We start from the raw sequence: 25,512 nt of genomic DNA, 5'->3' as shown, positions 1-25,512 counted from the left end.
CACAGAGCCTAGGACTTGCCGATCAGAAGGTCAGCGGTTTGAATCCCCAAGACGGGGTGAGCTCCCGTTGCTCGGTCCCTGCTCCTGCCAACCTAGCAGTTCAAAAGCACATCAAAGTGCAAGTAGATAAATAGGTACCGCTCCGGCGGGAAGGTAAACGGTGTTTCCGTGCGCTGCTCTGGTTCACCAGAAGCGGCTTAGTCATGCTGGCCACATGACCCAGAAGCTGTACGCCAGCTCTCTTGGCCAATAAAGTGAAATGAGCGCCACAACCCCAGAGTCGGTCACGACTGGACCTAATGGTCAGGGGTCCCTTTACCTTTTAAGAATGCCACCAGGAGCAGGGCATATGTTGACAGTGCACTCCACCCACAGCTACACATGCACTGTTCCTGGATATGCATGGCTGATGGGGCAGGACATTGGTTGCTGTGTATGTACCTGACCCCCCGTTCTGGCAGGGCTAACAGGGCATTGATAGTTGTGTGCATATTTAACACCTGAGCATGCCTGCACAGGTGTGAAGCCTCTGCACCGCACCTGGTTTTCTGTGCACTGCTGTAGGATGTGGCCTAATTATAGCCCTGCAGCCTAAAATACTAGAGTCATTTATCTGGGAGAAAATCCTACTTAATACAACTTCTGAAAAGATGGGAATAGGATTTCACTGTTAATGGGCCTCTGCATTTCCTGCAGGATCCAACAGATGGTGATATTGCATAAAGAATACTTCTCCATCTACTAATGCTCCTACACGTAATTAAACACCCACTAATTTTGGAATTGTTATAATCATCCACAATAGTTCCTGGTTTGAATGAAACCATCACTCCAATGCATTAGCCAGAATTCAGGGGACTGAGGCTCAGAGACATTCTTCGGAATTTAATCAAACAAAATTTCAAAAAAATAACGAAGTGCTATACAATTATAAAATCACCAATCACTATACAACAGAGGAAAAGTGACTGTGAAAAACAATTTAAACTGAGGACAGAAGAGTAAAATTCAGAGAGCTGCAACAGCATAAAGCAATAATATAATTTTAAAGGCCTGGGGAAATGAAAAGGGAAGTGCGGAAAATATAGTAAGGTATTATTTATTTATTTATTATTCATTGTAAACATTTTTATCCTGCCTTCAGATGACAATGCTCACAGAGCAGTTGAGTGCACTGCAGAGCTTGCTTCAAGCCAGCACAGTTTGGGCCAGTTGGCAAGTCTCAGGAAACTGGGGGGAAATGATGTCTCTTTGCGCGGATCTGCCCGCCTCGGCGTCCGACATCTTGAGCTGGCCGAGCTGTTTACTTTGCACAACGGAAAGCCCGCGCCAACGTCGCTTCCTCTTCCTGCTTTGCAGGCGCGGCAAGGGAAGCTCGGGAGGGGAGGGCGAGACGCCAAGGGGCCGTCCGTGCCTGCCCCTCCCGTCCTCCGGCCAGCCCACCTAGCTCGGGTCGCGTTGGGAAGTCGCTGGGAGGAGGAGTCCAGCTGGCGGAGCGGGAATGAGGCCTCGCTCCTGTCCAGAGAAAGGGGCAGGTTGCTTTGACACGGGTCTTCGGCAGCTGCCCCTATGAATCGGGAGCGGAGGTCTCTGCGGGACTCAAAGCCCACGGGGTAAGTTTGCAGATCCTGTCGTTGGTGTAGCAGACAGGCAGAGGCCGCGGAATAAGCTGGCGGGTGGCGAAGCTCTTGAGTGCTTCGTAATTCCCTTTTAATAAGACTTTTACTCGCTGTAGGATATTGATTTTCCGAAGCAGCCCCCCCACCTCGGGACATTAGTTTTCCGTTGCTGTACAGAGGCGCGCACGGCATCTTTTGCTATGGACCACTTGGATGCACTTCCAGCGCAAATGCTATCCATTCGCCGTACTACGTAGGCTTATTGCGCTGCGAGTCCCGAACGATTGCAGTGAGGCTTAGCTTCTATGTAAGTGTGGGCAGGGTTTTACTTTATGGAAGTTTCATGTGCAACTCGATGGGCTGGGGCTTCCTTCCAAGTAATATAACCAGTCCTATCTGCCAGGCATATATTACGTGTGAAAACCCATACCTAAAGCTATGGTGTATACAATCAATCAATCAATCAATCAATCAATAGATAGATAGATAGATAGCAATAGTTCACCTATCTCTATATTTTTCCTCTTACCAGGGAATAAAATAGGGTGTAGAATGATTCTCCCACTCAGTTTAGTCTGAATTTGTCGTAATGTCTGAGAAAGTGTCAATACAGGTTTTGCTTTTAGATTTAATGAGAGTCTGCTGTTTTTGCATCAACCCACATTTATAGTAGCTCTGCACTGGGTGTCCAAAATTGTAAGTTCTTCTTGGACCGGCAACGACCAGCCCTGTATATTCCTTTCATATCTGCATTAGGCTGCTATTCTAAGGTTACCAGACACCCCCGTTTCCCAGGGACAGTCCCCAGATTTACAAATCAGTCCCCTGACAAAATCCTATCATTCTGACTCATTTCAGAGTGAAGTGTCCCCGGATTCATTGAAAAAAATCTGGTAACCTTATGCTATTCACCAGCATGATAAAGACCACTTTGAGTACCCTGTGAGTGACCTTGTGATCATGTCTGTGCAAGCTTTTTATGTTGGTATTGGGTGAATGCAAACCCCTTCCTAATCCCATAGTGCAATCTGGGAATCTCAATAGAAAAGAGAAAGGAGTGATACTAATGAGTGAAACTGTATCAGGAAGGAAGATCTTCTGTTCTCAGGAACTGCTTGCCTGCACCCCAGTTTTGCTCTAAATCTGAACTCTAATACAGAATTCTGCAAAACTTATATTTACATTGCAAGTTTCTAGCCCTCCTGATTTCTGGCAAAAGTATCTGAAAATAGAGTGATGTGCGACAGGAGTAAATTTTGCAATCAAGGGTGTTTTTTAAAATAAAAATTATATGATGCTCATAACTTATTCCTCAAAACACCTAATTTTGTACCACACTGCACCTGGCTTAGAATACAGTGGTACCTCCGGTTACAAACTGAATCCGTTCTGGAAGTCCGTTTGCAACCCAAAACTGCTCGTAACATGAGGCGCGCTTTCACTAATGGTCCTCCTGCTGCTGCCGCGCTACCGGCGCACGACTTCCACTCGCATCCCGGGGCAAAGTTCACAACAAGGGGACCTACTTTTGGGTTAGCGGAGCTTGTAACCCGCAGCGTTCACAAGGAGGACGGTACGTAACACGAGGTTCCACTGTACATGTTTCTGATCAAATAAGAATAGTGTTTTAGTTAAAATGAAGAGCTTCTTGGATGAACTTTCTGTATACCAACTTGCAAATTGTTTACTATACTGATGGTTACATGAGAAGGTGAGGTCATTGAATATGAAGGTGTTAAGGTCCTAGTAGTCCCATTAAGATGGCTGAACATGGATTGGCTGTGTACCTACATACATATGGAAGGGCATATGAAGCATTCTCCGGAGTAACATGGCTCATGTTGCCTCAAACATTCTCTGTGTTTTTCTGTTTTCTTAATGATGAATAAATGCACAATGGGTTTTAATGGTATAGCAATCTGGAATATATTTAGTGTAATACCATCAAGCAACATTTTTTGCCATGCCACTTTTGCACATTTTCCCATGCCTTAGTAATTTTAATTACTTATTTTTTTCCAGTTTAGACAATGAAGATAGCCAGACAAACAGGCCCTGCTACTTGGAACCTTGGATCGTGAATCTTCTCCTGGAGTACAAGGATTCTGAAGCCAGAGAAGAGGGTCAACTTGGGCATGTCCTGAGGGTATATTAATGTGACTTTTTAAGCAGTGATGAATGGGGAACTCTTAATTTTTAAAATAAAATAAAATTCCATACTTCCCTTCCTCAAAGGAGCTTAGAACAATGTCTCCACCCTCACTTTTCTCTTTACAACAACCCTGTGAGGCGGTGCTTCTCAAGCTATCTTGAAGTGTCCAACCCAACCTGGGCTGTGGTGAAGTTACCACGGACCGGTAGCTGATGGCTCACAGACCTGCCCCAGTCTATGTACCACCACTTTGAGTGGTTCTGCTCTGAGGTTCATTAGGCAGAGTGAGCAAGAGAGAGAGGAAGACTGGCAGAAAGCTTCATAGCAGAGTGGGGATTTGAACCTGCGTGTCCCATGTCCTGATTCAACACTCTTACACCACATTAATGTGGACATAATTGATGCTTCTGCTGCTCCTGAGGCAGTGGCTATGTTCTGTCTTCTGAATCCAGAGGAGACCTTTTCCTTGAGCATAAGAGTTGCTTTATATTAGAGCAATCTCATGCATGCTTGCTCAGAAGGAAGTACCACTGTGTTTAATGGAGCTTACCCCCAGGTAAATGAGGGTAGGATTGCAGCCTATGTGCCTTATAGCTGGAGCTGCAATGTTTAAGTTGGTTAATCAGTTAGATTAATTACAATATTTTGATTCACTACAATGGTGTCCCTGTTTAGTTGGGAAGCAGATTGAAGTCGTCCCCCCGCTTCCCACCATTTTGTCTTTTAATACAAGTACTTGTAAAGATTGGAAGTCAGCACATACCAGCTTAGAAGAGAGTTTTTCTTCTTGTTAGGAGACTGATCTTTTTAAGATGATTCCTGTTGCAACAGGAGTATTCATCCTCTGAAAAATGGGAAGTCCCCTGCTCCCACAACTATTGCTTTTTTCTCATATGCAGATCTAAATTGCCATACTGTGGCTTTCAAAACTTTGTAGGTCTCCATATCTTCCTCATCCTGCCCCCGCTCCCCACAAAAATGAATGAAAGACTCTAGAGTGGCTTGGTCCCTATTTTTAATATATGTGGGAAATACCTGACTTCTTTTCCTGCCTTATCTCCCAATTTATTGCTAGGTTCTAAATGAAACAAAGGCTCTAGATCATGATGAGCAGCTTCCAGCAGCTATTCTGTGTGTCGCAGATGGGCATCATTATATCCAAGTGGATGTTACAGCCAAAGCTGTTCAGATGACAAAATGGTAATTTTTACACTTTATGTATGAACTACATTTATATCTCAGCTTTCCGTCAATAGGCATAAGGTGGTGTACATAGTTCTCCTCACTCTACATTTTATCCTCTGAACAACCCTGTGAGGTACCTTAGTCTGAGAGACAGTGAGTGGCCCACTGTTGTCCAGTGAGCTTCCTGGGTGAGAGGGGATTTTAACCCAGGTCTCCCAGGTCCTAATCATCAAATTTGCCAGGGTGAAATTGGTGTTTGGGTATATGCATAATTCTTAAGAAAAACTAATTAAAATGGTCTCATACTTCTCTTCGTTGTGCTGATGTGGATACATTGCCAGTTCAAATCACTAATCAGTTGTTTTATGGAGGTCAGTGACTTCATCTTCCAGTGTTGAAGCAACATCTCTTTGGTGGCCCAAGTGACTGGATTCTTTCACTAAATTGTGCAAGATTCTTTCTCTCCGCTCCCCCCCGCCAGGTTGAAGGATTCCAAAAGGCTACTGTGTGAATCAGCACACACTCCACTTTTCCCTTGTCCCATCATAGCTTCCACAAACCAGAGGCTTAAGGCATAAAGCTGTATCCTCTGTCAGTCCTGATCAGTAGCTAATCCTTAGGTTAGCTAGCTTTTAAATTAACACTGCCATGGGCCCTGCTGCAATAGATTTCTGAGAGGCTTAGGTAGTGGTGACTTTCCTGGTTTTATCTACAGAGCACCTTGCTTTGGTTAGAGACCCTTGTTATGGTTCCTTGTGTTTTTCATTTTTATTACTGCTTTGGGATTTTAAACCACTTTTAGGCTTTTTCTTAGAATTATGTGGTGTATAAATTTTATGAAACATGTACATTTTGTACATGCATGTACAAAAGCTAGCACATTAGCAATCTGCATACCATTCTGTGCCAAGCAATCTAAAATTCTGTGTTACAAAATCTACCAGAAGTCTCATAATGCAAGAATTCCATTTTAAAAATTAACTTTAGACCTTTCATGCATTCTTCACTTTTTAAGACACACAAGAGAACCTAAGGTAGACAACCAGTTGTTAATTTCTATTTGCAGAGTATGTAGCATGGAAGAGTAAATTCCATAATATTTCAGGTCCTGCATACATAGTTACTCTATTCACTCTGAGACAGTGTAAGTTCTGTTCTTAGAATAATTTTTGCAAACCGATTTGTGCACATTTGCATTTGCACACTGTTGGCAAACTTCATTCTGCACTTTCCACATGGGCTTTTGTAGAACTTGAAAGATCTCCTGAGCAATGTAGTGTGAGGAGGGAGCGATATATGGATGAGTGATGAGCAATATGTGTTCCTAGCTAAAGGAAAGTAAGGACTACATAATCTGGGTCACACAGAGCACACAAGCGCACTACTTGCATGATTATATTATTTTACTGTATTTTGATGTAAACTACCTGCAGCCTTTGAATGATGATGTACAAGTATTTAAAAGTAAATATATTCTCAAAACATATATTTGCTGTTATCTACAGTATTTGTTTTTGGATGTCCCTTTTTTAACAATGGAAGCTGAAAGTTTCAGTATTCTGAGGAAATGAATGGATTCTTCCAAATTTTGCTTGGAATTGCAGCCTTTTAGACAATGTGGCAAACCATTGGGCATGGCTATCAAGAGAGGCAATACATGTTTCTTTCTTTCTTTTTTTTAGTGCTCTACCCCAGTCTGGATTTTCCAGTATTGTTGGCCAGTTCATCGTCCTGCAGAATTTTAGGGTTTGTTTTAAAGAAGAAGCTAAAGTGGTAAGGCACATGAATATTTATTATTTAATTTATTATTGTTTATACCTCATGCATCTGGCTGGGTTTCCCCAACCACTCTGGGCGGCTTACAACATATCTAAAAACATTAAAAAACCAATCCGTAAAAAACTGCATTGCCACCCTCTCCCAGTTATCTACAGGTTGGTCCTAACCATGCTCAGCTGAATCTGGGCAGAATCCTCCCTAAAGTCGAGATCGTGATTATACTGAGTTTCTTACTGTGGGAAGGAGTCTAACCATTTAAAACTGAACGTGACTAGAATCTTTGCACTCAGTGCACAAAGGTCAGGCGTGCAACCAGTGAGCACAGAGACACTGAAGCCTTACGGCTTGTGTGTATTCTCACACCACACTTTTAGCTCACATGCATTCACCCAGATGCCTCTAAAGGACTGTTAGTTTTAGGAAAGTCTGCTGCCTACCATGGGATTTTGCCACTGAGGTAATAGGAAGCTGGGCCTGCAGGATATCAAATTATTAGAGAATTTACCATATTTTTCTATGTATAAGACTATGTTTTGCTTTTTAAAAAAGGCAAAAATTGGGTGTCGTCTTATACATGGATAGTGAATGCAGAGGCGGGATGTGCGATTAATGGCAGCAGCAAGCAGGAGATTGGCAGTGGCAATTCGGCGGGTGATTGGTGGCTGCGGCAAGACTTGACGGTGATTGGCTGTGGCTGTGGCAATTGGGCAGGCGATTGGTGGCTGTGATGAGGCGGGCAGGCGATTGGCGGCAGCAGCAAGTGGGCAGGTGGGCTGTTGGTGGTGGCAAGCAGGCAGACAATTGACTGTAGTGAGGTGTGCTATTGGCAGTGGTTGTGGCAAGTGATCAGCAGTGGTGGGCAGGTGGGTGAACGATTGGCGAAAGTGACCTCCCCCACCCCACCAAAAAGCTAAACAACTTAATTTCTTAATTTTGGGTTAAAAGAGTAGGGGTCGTCTTAGACATGGGGGCATCTTATACATGGAAAAATATGGCAATTCCCCATATTTCTTCAGCGATGTTCGTTTCTAGCATCTTTTGCCATCTTTGTTTGAATTAATTCACTTTATTTTCTTTACTGGTTATCAGTAAAATTGGCAGAATTTGGCAGCCAGCTTGCTCACTGGAGCAAGATGGTTTGAGCATATTACACTGATTCTGGCCCAACTGCTCTGGCTGCCAATTAGTTTCCTTCCCAATTAGAAATGGCTCAGGACTACAGTACCTCAAGGACTGCCTCTCCCCATATAAACCAACCTGGATTCTGTGATCCTCATCTTTATTTGTGTGCCTCCCCAACCAGAGGTCTGGAGGGTGGCAACACAAGAACGGGGCCTTTTCTGCAGTGGCTCCCCATTTGTGGGATGCTCTGCCTAGGGAGGTTTCGGCTGGCGCCTTCATTAAACCCCTTTAGGCACCAGGTGAAAACATTCGTTTTCAATCAGACCTTGGGCTGATTAACATCTTATACTCTCTTTTAAATGTGTTTGTGGGAGCTGGTGGGGGGATGGGGGATATTGGTTTGTGGGGGGGCAGGGTTTGGTTGTTACTTTTATTATGTATTTCGTGTTTTTATAGTGCATTTGTATGTTGTGTAATAAAATAATAAATAAAATGAAAGACCTACCATTAATCAGTTAAAATCTATGTACAGTAATTGGATTGCAGCCTCAGTTTTCTTTACCAAAATTGCTTTTGTTTCCTCTGACCAGGCCTATGATGAAAAAAAATGTCGTTGACGTCACCTCAGGCTCTATTATGAGTCTAATACACCATATTACAAATCTAATACACCATTGAATCTAATGTGCACCTCAATTTTCAAAACCTTGAAACCAAAAAAGTATTTGCTGGCAATTGAAAATGTGCCATCAAATCAAATGTGCACCTTAAATTTGCAAAAAAAATGTGCACATTACATTCCAGTAAATACGGTACTTAGAATCAGGTGCAGCTGCATTGCCTCACATAAATTGGCGGGAAAACATGTGAAGGCCTCAGCCAGCCTCCACAGGTTGGCTTGTATTTTATCTGTGGTATTAGGGTTCATCTGCTCTTCAGAGGTTCTGCTAGGATAATAGTCAGGGTGTGACTCTTGAGTTGGTTGACTTTTCTCCTGACGCAGAAGGCTGTCTGGCACAAACCTTTGTCTGATTTGAGTTTGTCAGCATTCTGAGTGTCTGCCATCTTTAAGGCAGAAGAAGTATCATTGTGAGGTGACTTCTCTCACCTCCTTTTTAAAAATTGATACAGCATTATAGTCTTGGGAAAGCACACTCTCTTAAGGTGAGTTTGTGAGTAATGTCCTGAAAATTGGGGCAGTTGTGGTGGAGCATAAGTTTCCAATCTCCCTCTGGCTCTGAAGATGGTGGTTTTTTTGTTTTGTTTTTCTGTGACTGCAATTTATTTTCAAAGTTTTAAATGCTGGACCTGAAGATGGTGTTGAACATGTCACTATATTTCAGCCTAACCCACCTCATGAGATTATTGAAAACTTAAATGATACTTGTTAAAGGAAAGGCAAGTCTTTATCTTAATAACAGGGAACTCATTATTTATTTACTTATCGTTACCATTTTGTGGGTAGATAATTTTTTCTCGCCTAAGTTTCTTGTGAAAAGGCCACATTTACCCCATGAACCTGAGGGGCAAAGCTAACATGTGAAGGATCCTTTATTGTCCCAAGTGGTATTTTGTTGGCACAGCTTATATGGGACACAGGTTATTCTTGAGCAGCTCACATGGACAGTTACATTGACCTGAAGCAAGCCTATGTTGGCTGGAGAGAGCAAGGAGACATTTGCATTTTGTAATCCCCCCCCTTCCCTACAAATCTTACGCTAAGTAATATTAATGGACTGAAGGCTGTCTTCTTTTCCTATCATCTCTCATTCTGTATTATGCTGTGGGAGCATAATATGATTAAATTTAGGGAAAGCCAAGAAGGGGGCTTTTGGATTTTGTTAAGGACCCTGCTATCTGTTCTCTCCACCTCCCACCGCTCCCTGCATATCATTCAAACAGGTGTGCTAACTCTAGGGGGTTTATGTGTCTTTGGCCCCCTCAGTCTTTGTTGGAAAGGAGCTGGTTCCCCTTGATGTTGAGGGGCCCCAGCGTGCGTCATGCATGCACGTCACATGCATTGTGCATCATGTGTCGCAGCTTCAGTGGCCAAAGCGCTCAGCCACCTCTAGATGGTGCAACGTCACACATGATGCACACTGGGCCCCCTCAGTCTTGGGGGCAACTTGACACCTCTGCATTCAAGTAATAATTCAATCAAATTTGGGAACATTATGTTGTTCTTATATTGGACTGAATACTCATCCAGGCACAACATACCTAGTTCTGCCTTTCCTTCACTTTCAGGAGGATTGTCGATTTTACCTTGTACTTGATTGTTTCCGAGTGATGCCCATGAAGCGGAGGGAACGGAGGCAGCAAGACTGGTGAGACTTTCTCTGGGCTTTGTTGTGAGCTTGATGTGTGAATTTACATGGAAGAAGGTTGGCTAGAAAACGCTTAGATGAGTATTTATATGAGTCTGCTTGAGTTTGCATCACATTTTACTTAAGCTTGGTAAATTAAACTGACTAGGGGTTGTGAGAACTGTAATTGAGTATTCAGAGTGCTCCCCATTCTTGCTCTAGCCTATGAATTTGCCAAATTACTTTATTACGAAGCAGTTCTGTTTATTTCAGAATATCAAGTGTCCCTAGAACTTCATAACTAAATGCCATCATTTTACTGGCAATCTATAAGGACTGACAAAGCTTAAGTATGTTTGAGAGACCAAGGTTGAGGTTTTGTGAGCAGAATGAATTGGTATGTCTCCTTCCCCAACAGTCTTATTTTGTTAGAGCCTTACTACCTGTGATGTGAATGAGGTGGTTAGCAATCATATTGTAGCTTTTAAAAATTTAAGTGCCAACCCAGAGGTGCATGTATGGTTTTATCTCAGAAACTCCAGGTATGGTGAGGTGTATGGTGTGGGAAGGTTCAAATCTTCTACTCCCAGCGACAATTTAAATGAAAATAGCCTCTGCTGCATACCAATTTATATTTGGGAGAAATGTTTTCATTAGCGTCCTGTGTAGTCAGGCCCTTACCTCTTTTATAGTTCAGTGCTGTAGCTTTCTCAAATTGTCAAAGAAGGGGATTTGGAAAGATGACAGGAAGTGTACCCTGGAGGCAGCCATTCATTTTTGAGAGAATTGCTACTTAGTAATGTTTTTGTTACTGGAAATTGAAGCTGCAAATTGGTTGTTTTTAAAAATGAAAATAATAATAATTCTCCAAGTGGCTTTGGTAACTTTTGATGGCCTTGGGATCTACCATATTCAGAAACTAAGAGTATTCTGTAATTTTTCGTATGATCGGTCAGGTTTCAAAATCCATTCTTTAATCCATTTGTTCTTCTGCTCTGAGAAGCTTAAGTAGTAACTTTGGACTATGGTGAAAAGCTGGGAATGCTAAGATGTCATCTTTTTATAGCAACCGGGAGCCCTCAGTACTGGAGAAGATAAAGGAACTGTGGCAGTAAGTACATGGTCCAACAGTTGTTTCTTCATGCTTAATATGTGAGTTAGCTTAAGATAGCAGTGGAAATATTCTATGTGGATTACCAAAACACGTTTCAGGTTCTGTTTTGCACATATTAGTAAGGTTTTTGTTTTAGAACAGTCAGAGCTCAAAACTTCAGGTTCTCAGTACAGAAAGAGCTATTGTGAAGATAACATGGAATAACCTTCATGGACACCACTCTGAACTCCTTGGAGGAAGGATAGTGCAATGAACAGCAAGATATATTACTGGAATTGATCGATAGTTCTGTATGTACAGACAATAACTTTTCACTAGATGATGATATAGACTCTACTATATAGGAATCGTCCACAGTCCACACATCAGTTTTTCTATCTCTTGTTTCAAATGCAAAATTTTGCAGTAGAACATGTTTGTAAGGAAAATTATTAGGAAGCTAATAGTCCCTTAACTGAGATATTTACTTTCTTGTAATCAATCCAGAAATAGAGAAAGAATGAGGGATTTACTGTACTAGTCATTTCTAAGATGTCATAACAAGTATTTTGGGATAGGGATGTGCTAAAATGTCATCCTTAGAGTGGATCAAACTGGGTCAGATAAAATCAATTAACAGCAAAATTTGATTCAGACATAAAAAGGAGGTTGTTTGAAGGTTTTGCAAACCCATTGCCATTCTTAACTCTAGGTTCTATTTTGTTTGTGTCTTTCAGGAAAAGCCTTGCTCTCCAGCCCTGGTCCAGCTCAGGTATTGTATAGTGAGCATTGGACATTTCTAAAGGGAAATCCTAGTGTAACATAATAGAAGGGGCTGGTTGGTATAAGATTAATTAAGTCTCCATATCATACTTGCATCATGCAGTACTGCAAGCCCACAACCTATGTGGAACTGCACATAAATAACAAAACACATAAAGCCAGGAAGACCTGTAAGAAGCCATAAAAAAACCAAGTTTAAAAAACCTCTTCCCCTTGCTTCCGGACCACTTTTCAGATCAACTCCCATCACTCTCAGATCACCCCCACTTGCTCAGTCAACCTTCCCCACACATTCCAGATGACTTTTGCTCACTTTCAGGTCACTTTCCCCTTGCTCTCCATGCAATTGCTAGACCCTTTCTCACTCTGATTCTCTGAAGGTGCCCAAACACTCTCCCAGGTGACAGCAATGGCAGAGGGGATTGGCAACTATTGTTTCTCTACCACGTTTTGATTTAACCCTATTTTTCCTGTGGTTTTCTGATTTATTTGTTTATTTTTTGGTCACCCGCATAAGGTTGTGATTGCATAAGTAAAGTGAGTGTAAGTTTCAGGCTTACTGTAAGTGGTTTTTCTGTCCCTTATTGCCTTAACAGAGAATTGATGGGTGTTTGCATTGCATAGCTCTGTGTCACTTCGATTTATTTATTCCTAAGATTTCTTTCTTGCCCTTTACCAGATCCCAGGGCAGGTTACAACAATATAATACACAATTGTAAAACAAATAAAAACATTACAGTTCTAAGAATGGGTAAAACTGTTTTAGCCAGATTAGTATACATTCAACAAAAGAGGTGGATTCCACTAAACAAAATCCCTTGTCAGTGGACAACGGTGCATCTGGGCCACTTACAGCAGAGGACAAACATTTTGTAATCTGATTTTAGATAGCAAGATTACATCCTGATTTATGTGTTTTGCTGACAGCAGAAATTTTCACCTTGTTATTGCCAGAATATGTTTACCTTGGATCAAATTACAAAAAGACTGATGCAAGCATATTTCTGTCTAACTTTTAAAATTGGTCTAGTGTTGTAGGCATCTGTTTCATTTTCATTTAGCTCTAATACGAAATGTTATGGGACTCTTGTTCCAAAGCTAACACTCTATTTTACTGTGCACATTTCCTTTTCCTGTAAAGAGCCGTCATCTGTTTCTGAAATACTGCAGGAGATAAAGCAGGATCGACTCAGTACTTTAAAAGAAAATGCCAAGGATTGTCTCAGTTTATTGAACCCCAGCAAGCTGTTGGATTCTGAGCAGTTGGCTGTATATCCTGACACCAAATGGCAGGTGGAACGCAAGCAAGATAAGGTCTGTTCTCTGTTCTGCCTGTGACATCTCAACTGAAAATCACAGGGATGGGGTGTGTGGGTGTGATGGTTGAATGGGTAGATAGATGATGGAAGAATAAAGAATAAAAAATACAGATCAAAACTGATAAAACCTTCATCCCTGAAAGTAAAGCAGATGTCATGTTTTTTTATTTCTCAAATCAGTGGATCTGGTAGAATTTCCATACTGGCAGTAAATGGCTGAGATTTGCTCACCAGGGTCCCTTATTTTCTATTTTATTGGACAGTTATATGATTGGTAAGATTTATTGGCCTGTTAAGCACTGTCTGGGTCTGCGTGGATCTGTTGTGCTATGCAGGGAAGCAGAAGTGGAGTAACAATTCTGATTTCATGTTCACCAGAATGTCTTTGCCATCCCAGCCAACCTGTTGATGATCAGTGCAGAAAATGAAGCATTACTTCACAAGTCCTACCTACCAAGTGAGTGCCAGAGTGCTGGGTGAAAGATTACCTTAGTTAAGGATGGGGCCTTCCTTACGCTGTAAGCCCCAGGCAGCATGTTCAATAGCTAGGGGTTGTGAGAACTGTAATTGAGTATTCAGAGTGCACCCCATTCTAAGGTAATTTGGTGGATTACTTTATTACGAAGCAGTTCTGTTTATTTCAGAATATCAAGTGTCCCTAGAACTTCATAACTAAATGCCATCATTTTAATGGTAATCTATAAGGACTGACAAAGCTTAAGTATGTTTGAGAGACCCAGGTTGAGGTTTTGTGGACAGAGGATTCTGTGACCACAACCAGGAACTACATTTTAATACCCAAGCTACTGTAGAAGGGAGAGTGCAAGGTCTGGCTGTTTTTATTGTCCACCACTGCTGTTTTTTCGCGTAGGATCTCATAGATCTTATAATCTTGCTACCATTAAAATTATCGTTATCAATTAAGGGTGAGGGCTGCTGTGAGCTGAGGTGGTGCATTTGTCAGATAAGAAGAACTGAATCTGGCCCACCCTCCACAGGCCAGGTGGACAGGCTACCAGTCCCATGGCTTCTTATGATGTCAGGTGATTCAGAGTTCAAGTTTCATGGTACTAAGATCACATATAAGCCTCTGCCTGCTGACTTTTAAAGAGAAAGTAAGAGCTTTTGGTGTCTGGTGCCTTTTTCTTCCTTGCTTCATTTTAAAGACTAGTCCAAGTGTTAAGATCAGAGATAAGAGAAATGCTGCCTAGTCTTTCACAGTCTTGTTCCTTGGTAGGTGAAGACACCTCTTCGTCCAGCCCTTTGGGGAGGGGTAAAGTGTAATGGGGATGGAAAAGTGCTTTTGCTTGCCGCTTCTGACTCTTGGTTTGGTTGTTGTGATATTTATGGTGATTTTCATTCCACTTTTTAACTGATGGTGTTAATTTTTTAATGGCTGGTTCTAATACATGTCTCTTTGGGGGAGTCCGTACTAAAAATCAGATTGTCCTTTATCTTACAGAGCCCTCTCAAGCTATTCTTGAGAGTACTCAAGATGATGAGCAAAGTACTGTATCTTTTTTCAGTGGTGAGTAGCAGTAGTTGTCTCTCTGCCTGCAAGGCCACAAAAGTGATGTATGGCTTTTCTGTTGACACAAGTGCAGCTTTCTACTTAAGGGGATATCACATTATCTAAAAGACACCTTGGTCCACAGCTGAGCTCTCAAAGTCTAGAAGACTACAGTGGTACCTCAGAAGACTACAGTAGTACCTTAATTCATTCCGGAGGTCCGTACTTAACCTGAAACTGTTCTTAACCTGAAGCACCACTTTAGCTAATGGGGCCTCCTGCTGCTGCTGCGCCGCCGGAGCACAATTTCTGTTCTCATCCTGAAGCAAAGTTCTTAACCTGAAGCACTATTTCTGGGTTAGCGGAGTCTGTAACCTGAAGCATATGTAACCTGAAGCGTATGTAACCTGCGGTACCACTGTATTATGAAATCAGTAGTTTTACAGATAATGGTTGCTTGTCTGTATCCAAAGCTCCTACTGAGCAGCATCTCAATAATAGTCATAGGAAGTTGAATTTCATTTGGTGCCAATTTCATTTGTAGGCCAAGCGTGGAACCCTCTTTCTGCCTGAGTATCGCATTCCCTAGTGGGCAGTCTTCTGGGTGCCACATGCCAGTGGTTGGCAGGGCAATGGGTGTAGGGAGTTATTGTTTGTTACTATGGTTTTTTGTGTTTTTATACTGTAAACCATCCTGTGATCCTTGGATGAAGGGTGGTATATTATCATTATTATTATTCACCAAACTAATAAATCTGCTGAGACCTTGAAAGGCTGCAGCAAGTGCCTTTGACTCAGTTACAAGGAAAGCTGACAAATGTGAAGTTCACTTGCTTATGCTTCTTAATCTATCTAATGAGGTCTGGATAGTGGTGGTTGAGAGCCATGTGCTCTGTAATCTCTTCAAAAGCTGACAATATTTATGCTTCATACCCATTTACTGTAGGCTCAGATATATCTGGTGGCTTGCTTTGCTATTAGATTTTGGGATGAAACCTTATAACTACAGATGTGCAGTTCTCCAGTATAGCATGAAATTTTTTAATAGGTGTTATTTGACAGGGAAAAAACATTTGTGACTGTGGATGGCTGAAAGTAGTCTCATATGCGGCCAGGGAGTCTTGAAAGGATGTGGAGATAAGATATCAAATGCCACCCCCCAAGCTACAATGCTGTGCATGTGGTTCAAAGCTATTCCAAAAGCATTAGTAGATGTAACTTCAGAACCTCTGCTCTTATTTTTCCACTAAACTAATTTCTGAAAACCTGCTCTGCAGATGATATTTTGAATGATCTTGAACTTACTTTGAGGGCAGACCATGCTCCACCTTAACACAGCTTGGGAGGGGAGAGGGTAGTTCTGTCGTACTTTGGTTACACCGGCTGCCTTCTTGGAAGAGAGAATTTCTAGAATGTTTGAATGTCCAGAGCTCTTTCCCATTACTTTAACCTGACCTCAGGGTCGCCTGCACCTTTAAGAGGCCTATTTGCAGGGAAACAATTGATTGCACTCTTTTTTTTGGCAGCTGAATCTGAAAGCCCAGATGGTTCCTTAGAAAACCCTTGGAATGAAATTCCAGGAATGACTCTGTCCACCTCCAGTGGTGAGTATTTATGTTGTTGTCCTACTGCCTGTGAAGAAAGTTGTTCTGTTTCTCTTTGTACCAGGTATTTGCATCAGTGGATATTTCTTTTGGCCTTGATAGTCAAGATGAAGTATAATTGGAATTTTCAGCATGAAAGAAAGTCAGACTGTTTTATTGAAGAAATCAAATACAAATGACACAAGAAGTGTTGATGTTTTTAATCGATATCTTGATTTATTAAAAAAATTGTAGTTTAGGCTGCTAAACGTTTCTGTGATTCAGTGTTCTCAAGGTTTCAAAAATTAAACTTTTATTTATTTTGCTCCTTTCTTGCTTTCAAAATAATGAGGTTTGGGCACTATCCAGCTAAAGTTAAGTGATGTAAGTCATTTATTTTAGAAATCAATGGAACCTAGATATTCTTAACTTTGGGTGGATTATGATGTCTGAAAATTATATTCTCAATTTTTTTTGAAGAGATACTTGGGAAATGACATGCATACTTAATTCACAGCGAAGCAAAAACATTACCAGGCATCCTTAGTAGTGCAAGTATGTCCATCTTGAGTTTTTACTAGAAACTGGCAGCCGGAATAATCTGATTTTGCTGCAGCCACACTTGCTGTCTTTAAATATCATAGGTGTTAACTGGTGGTTGGTTTTGCTTGTTTTTTACATTCTGGTTGGAAACAGTGGCTAAATTGGGCCGGTCTCTTCCATGCTTCAACACTTTCTCCTTCCCAGTGCTATTTTTCTAGAAATCCTAGAGAGCTGCTGCCAGTAAGTGTAGACAATAGTGACCTAGAAGTCAGCAAATATGTCCTATTTTTTCCTCTTCAAAATATGGCAACTCTACCATGAACACATCTCTTGTTCTCTTAGAGTAGCAATGGTGCTCACCTGAGAGGTGCTGGAACTGAGTTCCTGTGATTTCCCTCTGAAAAAAGCCCTGCCAACACCATAGTTCACTTCACCATCTTTCTGCTTTGTAAGATGAGACACAAAGGGCTTTTTACCCTTCTCCTACAGTGTGAATAGCAATTTGCAGAAGCTTTCCTTTACTATGCACCTCTGCTGTTCATGCCATTCGCTTATGCCATTGCTCTTGCAGGGATATGAGCAACAGGGCTGCATTATAAGGAAGTGGGCATTGCCAAAGCCTCTGACTCTGTTCATACTGAGGGTGAGAGAGTTAAATTTGTATGTGTCTTGGGCCCAAATCTAAAATAATGAAGGAGGTTATGATCCAATCTAAATTTTGTTATTAAAGTGCCTGTGTCGGGCTTAAGTTTTGATTGAGCTGGAAAAGGAAACCACCACATTCTTCTTTGAAGCTGCTGTAAGCCTCATTTGAGTGTTTTTTTCTCCAGCGAGACAAACAGCAACTAGGGAGTTGGAAGCTAGATTGAGATAATGGGATAGGCAGGAAAGAGTCAACCCCCCCCCCGCCACCTGTTGTTACTTGAATCAAAATGTGAACTCTTTGTGCTGCTTTAAAGGAAACACACACACAAAAGAGAGATATCACTCACTGATCTCTTGCATCACACCCCATTTGGCTCATACTTTGAATTGGACAAGTCAGTGGGTAAAGTTTTACAGGGGAAAATGGAAAATTGGTTGCTGACCAGATGTGTAAAACCTACCTGTGGGCTAGGGCATGTTGAATTTTTCAACTTTCAAATTCCAAAAATGAGGGGTGCTAAAAACTTGCTAACATGATTTGGGAATTCAAAAAAATACTTTGGTTAAATAAATATAATTTTGTTTTGCTTGGTAATTAAAATGTGTGGAAAAGTGCATAGAAATCATTAGAAATGATTGCCAAGTATTTGCAGTTATACAATATATTTAATACATATTTTATATTACCTGACACTTTCAGAAGGTTAAACATCTTTGTGTTTTCCAAGAGTTTATTTGCTTCTTAATCAAATGTAGACTTGGTAAGCTAAATGTCTAATCACAAAAATAGCAGATTTGAATTTCTCACATCCAAAAGCATATTTTTAAGATTCCCCCCAAATGAAGAAATTTGCAAAAATTAAATTTTACCCACTAAGATGACATGCTCTACTGTGGCACTAAGCTCAAATTATTTATATTATAGTTGTCCTCCTGTCATGACCTATTTGGAGCCTACATTGTCATCTAGCCAGTCAAAATCTCTTACAAATCAGGTTCACGTCCCTGTTCCTGTCCCCCTGAAATGGCAGATAGCCTTCAGAATATCGTGTAATTCTTGGTTATATTTGCAAGTAGCTGTGTATATTTTATGTTGACTTGACTTTCACAGCCATTCTTTTTGAGATCATTTGTACCAGGTTCACAGTAGCCTGCTTGTTTTCTTATATGACTTAAAAGTAGTTTTTTCCATTTTTGCTTTGGCAGACACATCTGGTATATCACACAGCCTCCCCTGCGCACAGCAGGTGCTCATGGCTAATACTGCCGGGGAAGAAGAGACTCCACGCTCCAACAGCTGCACCCCAGATTTGCTGGAACCTCGTGTTCATATGTCCCACTGTAGCTCTGGCCAGGATGCGCCAAAAGAGACTGTGTCCCCATCACTACTTCCTTTTCACAGCAGTACATCTCCCAAGGAATCTGCCAGTCAAAAATCCAGCTCTGTTGCATTGATCACTGCACGTAGTGTCAGCAAAACTGCAAATACCGATGAAACCATTCCCTGTGGCCCATCACTGAGGAATTCACATTCTCACACTAATACGTGCCTTCGCTCTTCTGTCCACTGCCCAATTCAGAGAAATATCTCTCTTGGGTCCTTGTCTGAAAATAAAGAGGAAGGTCATATGGCCCATTTGCAGAGGGATCAGACTTCGGTGAGAAGATCTGGGGAGAAATTCCTGGACATAAGCAGGACATGTGTGGCAGCTAAAAGGAAACAAATGACTCTAGATGAGGAGCCTACTGAGACTTTCTCTGGTCCCACATGTACCAGTCTGAAAGCCATAGGGCAGCATACTACCACGGCCTTTCCAGAATCCAGTAATATGGAATTGGTAGCTATGAACATGTCCAAAAAGAGCCGGATAAAGGAGATGCAAGTTCAACAGCATCAGGTATCAGCCCAATTTAGATGCACAGAGAGAGTCCTGGGAAAGGGAAGGGAGCTAGGAGCCTCAAAAGTCATCACTAGGCCAGAAGAACAGCTTGGATTTCAACAGCTGGTAAATCTGATCTGGGTGAACAATGATGGTAAAAACCCTTTGAAACACTGGTTTATCGCCAGGATTCTCATAGTGTGAGTAGGGGCTCCCTGACAACTGTTTGAGAAAGCCTGGTCTCTTCTTTGCCCCCACTCCAAATATTGTATTTATGTTTGATTCTACCAATAGGCAGAGTGTAGAGTTTTATATTCACTTGTGCAACGTGAATGACTTTTCCTCACCAGTTGTGTGGCCTCATGGCTTGAAATCCCTGTCTCTTCCCTTCTTCCCATCCTCCCTGCAGAGAGTGGTTTGGGAAAGAAGTAGCCTGTAAATCTCAAAAGACAGAGCAAGGTAGCAAACCTGACTTCAAATTCACAAATCTGCTTCTGTTCCTTCCTGCAGGAGTGTGTGAGAGGAGCCCCTTTTCATTTTACGTACATGCCACCAACATCTGAACTCTGCTCCCAAGTGCACTCTACAAGGTTAGTGTATTTCCAAGCTAGTAATACTTGAAGTGATATGGGAGACAGAGGGATTGCTCTGCATAGAGTCCAAAGGAACTGTGCCTACTGCAGGAACAGGAGAGAAATAACTGGGAGAAGTTAAAAGTAATTGTTCAATGACTGCTGCCTTCCATAAGATCTTGCTAATGATATACCGGTATTTTTATTTTGAGGAATATGACACAGCAAGCAAGAATGATCTGCTTATCCACCATTCTATGATCCTATTTTCACATTGTTTCCTGTTTTTGTTTTTGTTTTGCAGGATCTCAAGAGCATTGCTGGCATGGGCATGCTGGGTTTTCAACAGCACACAGAAATGATAGTCTTTGCTGAAGTTCCTTGTTCTTCTCAGGTTGGATTTATCTAGTCAAATAATCTAGTTAAAATAATTTTTTGTCTAGTTAATCTAGTTAAAATAATTTTTTGAAAACAAGTGTTTAGTATTTTAACCTTTAAAGCCCTATATGGCCTAGGACCCTCATACCTACGGGACCGCCTCTCCTGGTATGTCCCACAGAGGAACTTACGGTCTTCAAATAAAAACATCCTGAAGGTCCCAGGCCACAGAGAGGTTAGGCTGGCCTCAACTAGAGCCAGGGTTTTTTCAGCTGCGGCTCCAATCTGGTGGAACGCTCTGTCACAAGAGACTAGGGCCCTGCAGGACTTGACATCTTTCTGCAGGGCCTGCAAGACAGAGCTGTTCCACCAGGCCTTTGGTCAGGGCGCAGCCTGACTCCCTCCTTTGGCAGTCTTTACAGAACTTTAGCCTATGGTTGCCATCAATTTGATTTTAATTAATTTTATAATGTTTTTAGAATGTTGCACTATTTTATTGTTGTTAGCCGCCCTGAGCCCAGCTTCAGCGGGGGAGGGCGGGATATAAATAAAATTTATTATTATTATTATTATTATTATTATTATTATTATTATTATATGTAATGGTTCAAAAGAAAGGAACTGACTTCACATGTGTGCCAGCGGTTGTAAAGCAGAGGCTATTCTGCTTTTGTCACAAGGGGATATGTTAGCTGCTTCCACAGGGGATGGCCAAATAACAATACCACAGTACAATCTTGTAGCGCATGCTGTTCCTAGAACCAATGATCAGAAAGTAAGCTGACCATACTAAATTTCTGTTCTCTAAGAGCGTAAGACCCATTTAGTCCAGCATCCTGTTCTCACTGTGGTTAACCAGGTGCCTATGGGAAGCACACAGGCTGGACATTAGTGCAACAGCATTCTCCCCACTTATGCTCCTCAACTACTCAGAGGCATACCAATTCCAATACTATCACCATTGCTAGTAGCCACCAATAGCCTTATTCTCTATGAAGTAGTCTAAAGCCCTTTAATGCCATTCAAGTTGGTGGCCATTACTTCATCTTACAGTAGCAAATTTCATCATTTTCACTATGCACTGTGTTAGAAATACTTCCTTTTATCTGTCCTGATTCTTTCAACATTCAGTTTCACTGAATGACCCTGGGTTTTAGTGTTAGAAAAACTTTGTCCATGCTTAATTTAGACACCTCTATTATGTCATCATTGTCCCCCATTCATCTTTGCTTTAAACTAAGAAGCCACATATGTTGTAACCTTTCCTCATGGGGGAGTTGTTCCAGCCCCATTCTTATTTTGCTTGTCCTTTGCTGAACCTTTTCCAATTCTACAATATCCTTTTTGAGATACAGTGAGACTAGGACAGAACACACTTTTCAAACTGTGGTCACACCACAGTTTTTAATAAGAGCATTATGACATTGGCAGTGCTGTTTTAATCATTTCCCAAAGGCTCCCTAAAATGGAATTTGCCTTTTTCACAGCTGTCGCACCCTGGGTCAACATCTTCAAGAAGTTATCCACTACGACTCCAGTTTGGACGCCATAAGAGTGAGGTTGGAATTTTAATGCTTTCCACCAGTTTTCCTGGAACAGATAGTAAGCTGACCGGGCTGTAATTTCCTTGATTCTACTTGGATCCTTTTTTTAAAATTGGAGTGAACTTTCCAGTGTTTAGATATAGAGGCTGATCTTAGGGACAAATTAAATATTTTGGTATAAAACAATCAAATTAAGAACTTGAGTGGATGACATGTGGACCTGTTATTTTTTTCATCTTTAATTTCTGAGTAAGGGCTGGAATTTTATCTCTTCTCACCACTATTTGCCTCAAACTCCTTCCTGACAAGGTTCACACACATGGATCTGGCCATTACCTTTCACAATGAAGACAGATGCACAACATTCAGCTTCTCTGGAATCTCCTTTTTCTCCTGTAGTACACCTTTGATTCCCTTGCCATCAATAGGTCAAATTGCCTCCCTGGCAGGTTTCCTGCTCCAGTGTATTTCTTATTATTTTATATTGCTAGTCTTAAGTTTTAAGCAATATGCTCTGCTTTTTGAATTCTTTCTTGCCTGCTTGTATTCTTTCATTGTTTTAATGAGGATAAAACTTTTCTGAAAGAAGCCTTATTTCCTCCAATAGCTCAGTAGGTTAACTATGTAGGCACATTTCTGCCCTTGGTGGTACTTTTCCTTATAAGCATTATACATTGGAGCTGAGCTTGCTAACTCTATTTATTTATTTATAATAAATAGATAACCAATAAAAAGTAAAGAAACATTATATGGAACCTACTCCATTTAAGTTTTGTATTCATATTTCCTGTTCAGTTTCTTTAAAAAAATGAAATGAGAATAAAGAATATTGATTGTCTAAGTGTCAATGGGATATTAACAAGCTGAAATGTGTGCAGAGGGCTACCAATATGATAAAGGAAACCAAGCCTTATGAGGAACAGTTGAGGGAATTGGGTATTTTTAGCCAGGTAAAGAGGAGAGGAGATAGGAATATTTACTGTGAATAATACCTTCTTGTGTCAACATCAGTTTTGAATTGAATTATAGCATGGGTCTGTAATTATTTTGAACATTTCCCCATTTCATTTAATTACAAAATGTTTTATATAGCTTACATGCTTGATAAAATGAAAACAAATTTAGAAAAAAACAGCTCTCATAGAAAATATGTGCGTGCCTTTTTTCCAAAACTGAGCACAATAACTCAAATGCTGTTTGAAAGTTTAAATAAAACAAATCTTTACCTTAAATGTAAAGAAAACCAGCTATTTGTGCTAGAATATATCTTAAATATACATGCAATATTTGCTTAGTAATTGATGATAAATACTGAAGAACAATAACATAGAGCTAGATTCCCCCCTGCATATTAGTGTGTGTCAAAGTCTATAGGAGTCTTGCAGTTTAATTCTTAAACCAGATTGTTCTCAAACTACAGAAACAGGATTCCATGGCTGTAGCTGTGTGTATCTCTTTCAATATTATTTGGGGATGGGGGGGGGGGCATGAGTTCCCTGAATGACAGAGGCTCGGTGAGAATCTTAATATTACAGATTTTCTACACCCAAAGCACTTGGGTATAGTTAAACTCATAAATGATTGTGGAGAATGACTGAATCTTTCAGTGTTTACACACAGCACAGCTACGTTTAGTGAGTTTCTCAGCACTGCAAAAGCTGTCTTCACCAGCTCTTGTACAAAAAAAGTGCTTTCTGTGTGAAAATTTAACACTTGTAGTGACCTCCATGAGCAGCTGCAGGGTCCTTAAAGCAGGGAATGAGGAGTGCGTCCCCCATGTTGCTGAACTCAAACCTCCCATCAGCTCCAGCCAGCCTGGCCAATAATCAAGGATGGTTGGAGCTTTAGTACCTACAATTTCTCCATCTGTGCTTTAAAGCATATTGGTTATGGTAAGTTGTTCCCTTTAAGATGGCATGGGGGGGGGGAACCCGCCTATTTTTCTAAGAGGCGGTGATTAGTCATCTTATAGTAGATCTAAACAGAAGCACTGAGTTTTTGCAAGACACCCCTCACTTATCCTTTCCATAGTACTTAAGCATCTTCTCTTTCTCCCACCTTTCTTGTACCAGCAAGACACAGATGGAGTCTGTAAATTGGAGGGAAATAAAGACAACAGTCCTAATACCACAATAAATGAGACAAGAACAAATTCTGCTGATTTGAGTTATCATCCTCATTTAATTGTGGAACAGAGGAGCTGAAACTTCTTTATTAGTTATAACTTGCTGAAAAGCTGCCAAATCACACCCTCTCCTTACGCCTCATTCATGCCAAACACCTAACTGATGCCAATGGATATTTGCCTAGAATAGAGTTTTTTTCCCTAGGCAATACGAAGGCTATAGAAAGATATGGCAGAAGTGGAATCCTAGGAACAGAAATGATGCAGGCTAAAGGACGGAGCAAGATTGTCAATGTGAGACAGACCAACCTGGCTTTGTGGCGCTTTTAACCTTTTCTGCAAACCCCAAGCTGTCCAAATTTCACACTCCTGAAAAGTACAATGCAAGGCAGGCAAGTTTAGTGTATATAAAATAGCCCCCCACCCAACCCTCCTGCTGGTGGTTCTCAGTTTCTGGCACTACACATTTTTGCATCTGCACCAGCTGCCAGCTGTATAACTGTTGCTGGAAATAGCCGGTTTCCTGCATACTCAGCATTTGGCTTTTCCTATGTGAACCATTAGAACACTGGGCACTTACATGAGAGTATACAAGGGTGAAAGGTGAAAAGGGGACAACCCAAACGTGCAAGAGTTTTGACGTCACTTTATCTCACTGGAAACACCAGCTCTACCAACCAAGGAGCCATGATGGGGCTTGCTTGGCCCTGTGCTGAATTGCTTGCACCTCCTCAGATGGCTGTTCTGCTGCTTCAAGTTATAAGCCTGTCTTCTGTGCTCATTTGTGTGAGCTGCCATCATGCAGAATCACCAGCCACTGACTCAGTGCTCTTGTGTTGGTGACTTGGAGAGCGGCACAGCAGTTCTTTGGTCTAGGGCTGTATTTTGTGCATTCTCTAGAGTTTGTTCCAGAGCTTGTTGCAACGCTTCTTCCATTTCTGCTTTTGGCTTTGCCTCTGTGGGTTCCTTGTTCCTTCCTTGGCGTGGAGTGCCTGCAAGAAAATCCACAACCATCCTATCAGCATAATACCAGTGGCCTTCTTTACTGCCTGCAATGAGAACCTGGGCTCCTTTGGAAGGAAGGAAGGAAGGGATATAAATTAATACAGCCAACCAACCAACCAACCAACCAACCAACCAATAAACCTAAGAGTCCAGCTGGATCAGATTAAAGGCTCATCTAGTTTAGTGTTCTTTTCCCAGTGGCCAAACTGATACTTATGGGAAGGCCCACAAATGGAACATGAAAGCAGTAATGCTCTCTGATGTTCCTCAGGAACTGCCTCTGCTATGGAAAGTATTGTGATTAGTACCCACTAGAACACAACACTGAAAAAGAAGTCAGATTTGGAAAATGTGAATGCAGAACATTTT

The 25,512-nt window shown here is 41.4% G+C and overlaps 2 protein-coding genes across 12 annotated transcripts in view; one reads left to right on the top strand and one right to left on the bottom strand.

Annotated features, from left to right (window-relative positions):
• Positions 1-1,087: 1,087 nt before the first annotated feature.
• Positions 1,088-24,165, top strand: LOC310712121 (uncharacterized protein). Of its 8 annotated transcripts, none has more exons than XM_083514828.1 (14): positions 1,088-1,613; positions 3,642-3,765; positions 4,847-4,971; positions 6,639-6,729; positions 10,105-10,184; positions 11,230-11,274; positions 11,994-12,028; positions 13,181-13,815; positions 14,821-14,886; positions 16,395-16,472; positions 18,846-19,537; positions 20,030-20,109; positions 20,396-20,485; positions 21,957-24,165. In XM_083514828.1, the coding sequence occupies exons 1-8, from the start codon at positions 1,570-1,572 to the stop codon at positions 13,375-13,377; spliced, it is 741 nt and encodes a 246-aa protein (XP_083370954.1). In that variant the 5' UTR covers positions 1,088-1,569; the 3' UTR covers positions 13,378-13,815; positions 14,821-14,886; positions 16,395-16,472; positions 18,846-19,537; positions 20,030-20,109; positions 20,396-20,485; positions 21,957-24,165. The 8 variants fall into 8 exon arrangements, with proteins under 8 accessions (XP_083370954.1, XP_083370953.1, XP_083370947.1 ...); XM_083514827.1 differs by having other exon boundaries at positions 18,846-19,645; XM_083514821.1 differs by lacking the exons at positions 1,088-1,613; positions 3,642-3,765; positions 4,847-4,971; ... (2 more) ...; positions 11,230-11,274; positions 11,994-12,028 and having other exon boundaries at positions 13,394-13,815; positions 18,822-19,645.
• Positions 24,166-25,512, bottom strand: part of CARMIL2 (capping protein regulator and myosin 1 linker 2) — a 64,110-nt gene continuing 62,763 nt past the window's right edge. For all 4 annotated transcript variants that reach the window (XM_083514777.1, XM_083514776.1, XM_083514779.1 and 1 more), the window contains one exon: positions 24,166-25,130. In XM_083514777.1, the coding sequence (XP_083370903.1) occupies positions 24,961-25,130 (170 nt within the window). In that variant the 3' untranslated portion in view covers positions 24,166-24,960. The remainder of the gene's footprint in view (positions 25,131-25,512) is intronic.

The sequence above is a fragment of the Podarcis liolepis genome (genome assembly GCF_965112155.1).
Source record: "Podarcis liolepis genome assembly, chromosome: 7".
Lineage (NCBI taxonomy): Eukaryota > Metazoa > Chordata > Lepidosauria > Squamata > Lacertidae > Podarcis > Podarcis liolepis.
The sequence above is the reverse complement of the archived record's forward strand: the minus strand, read 5'-3'. Positions and strand labels throughout refer to the sequence as shown.

Coding starts and splice junctions, on each gene's coding strand:
- LOC310712121 (XM_083514821.1), top strand. CDS start 13,767: ATGATCAGTGCAGAAAATGAAGCATTACTTCACAAGTCCTACCTACCA. Junction 13,816..14,820: donor TCACAAGTCCTACCTACCAA/GTGAGTGCCAGA, acceptor TTTATCTTACAG/AGCCCTCTCAAGCTATTCTT. Junction 19,646..20,029: donor AGCTTGGATTTCAACAGCTG/GTAAATCTGATC, acceptor TCCTTCCTGCAG/GAGTGTGTGAGAGGAGCCCC.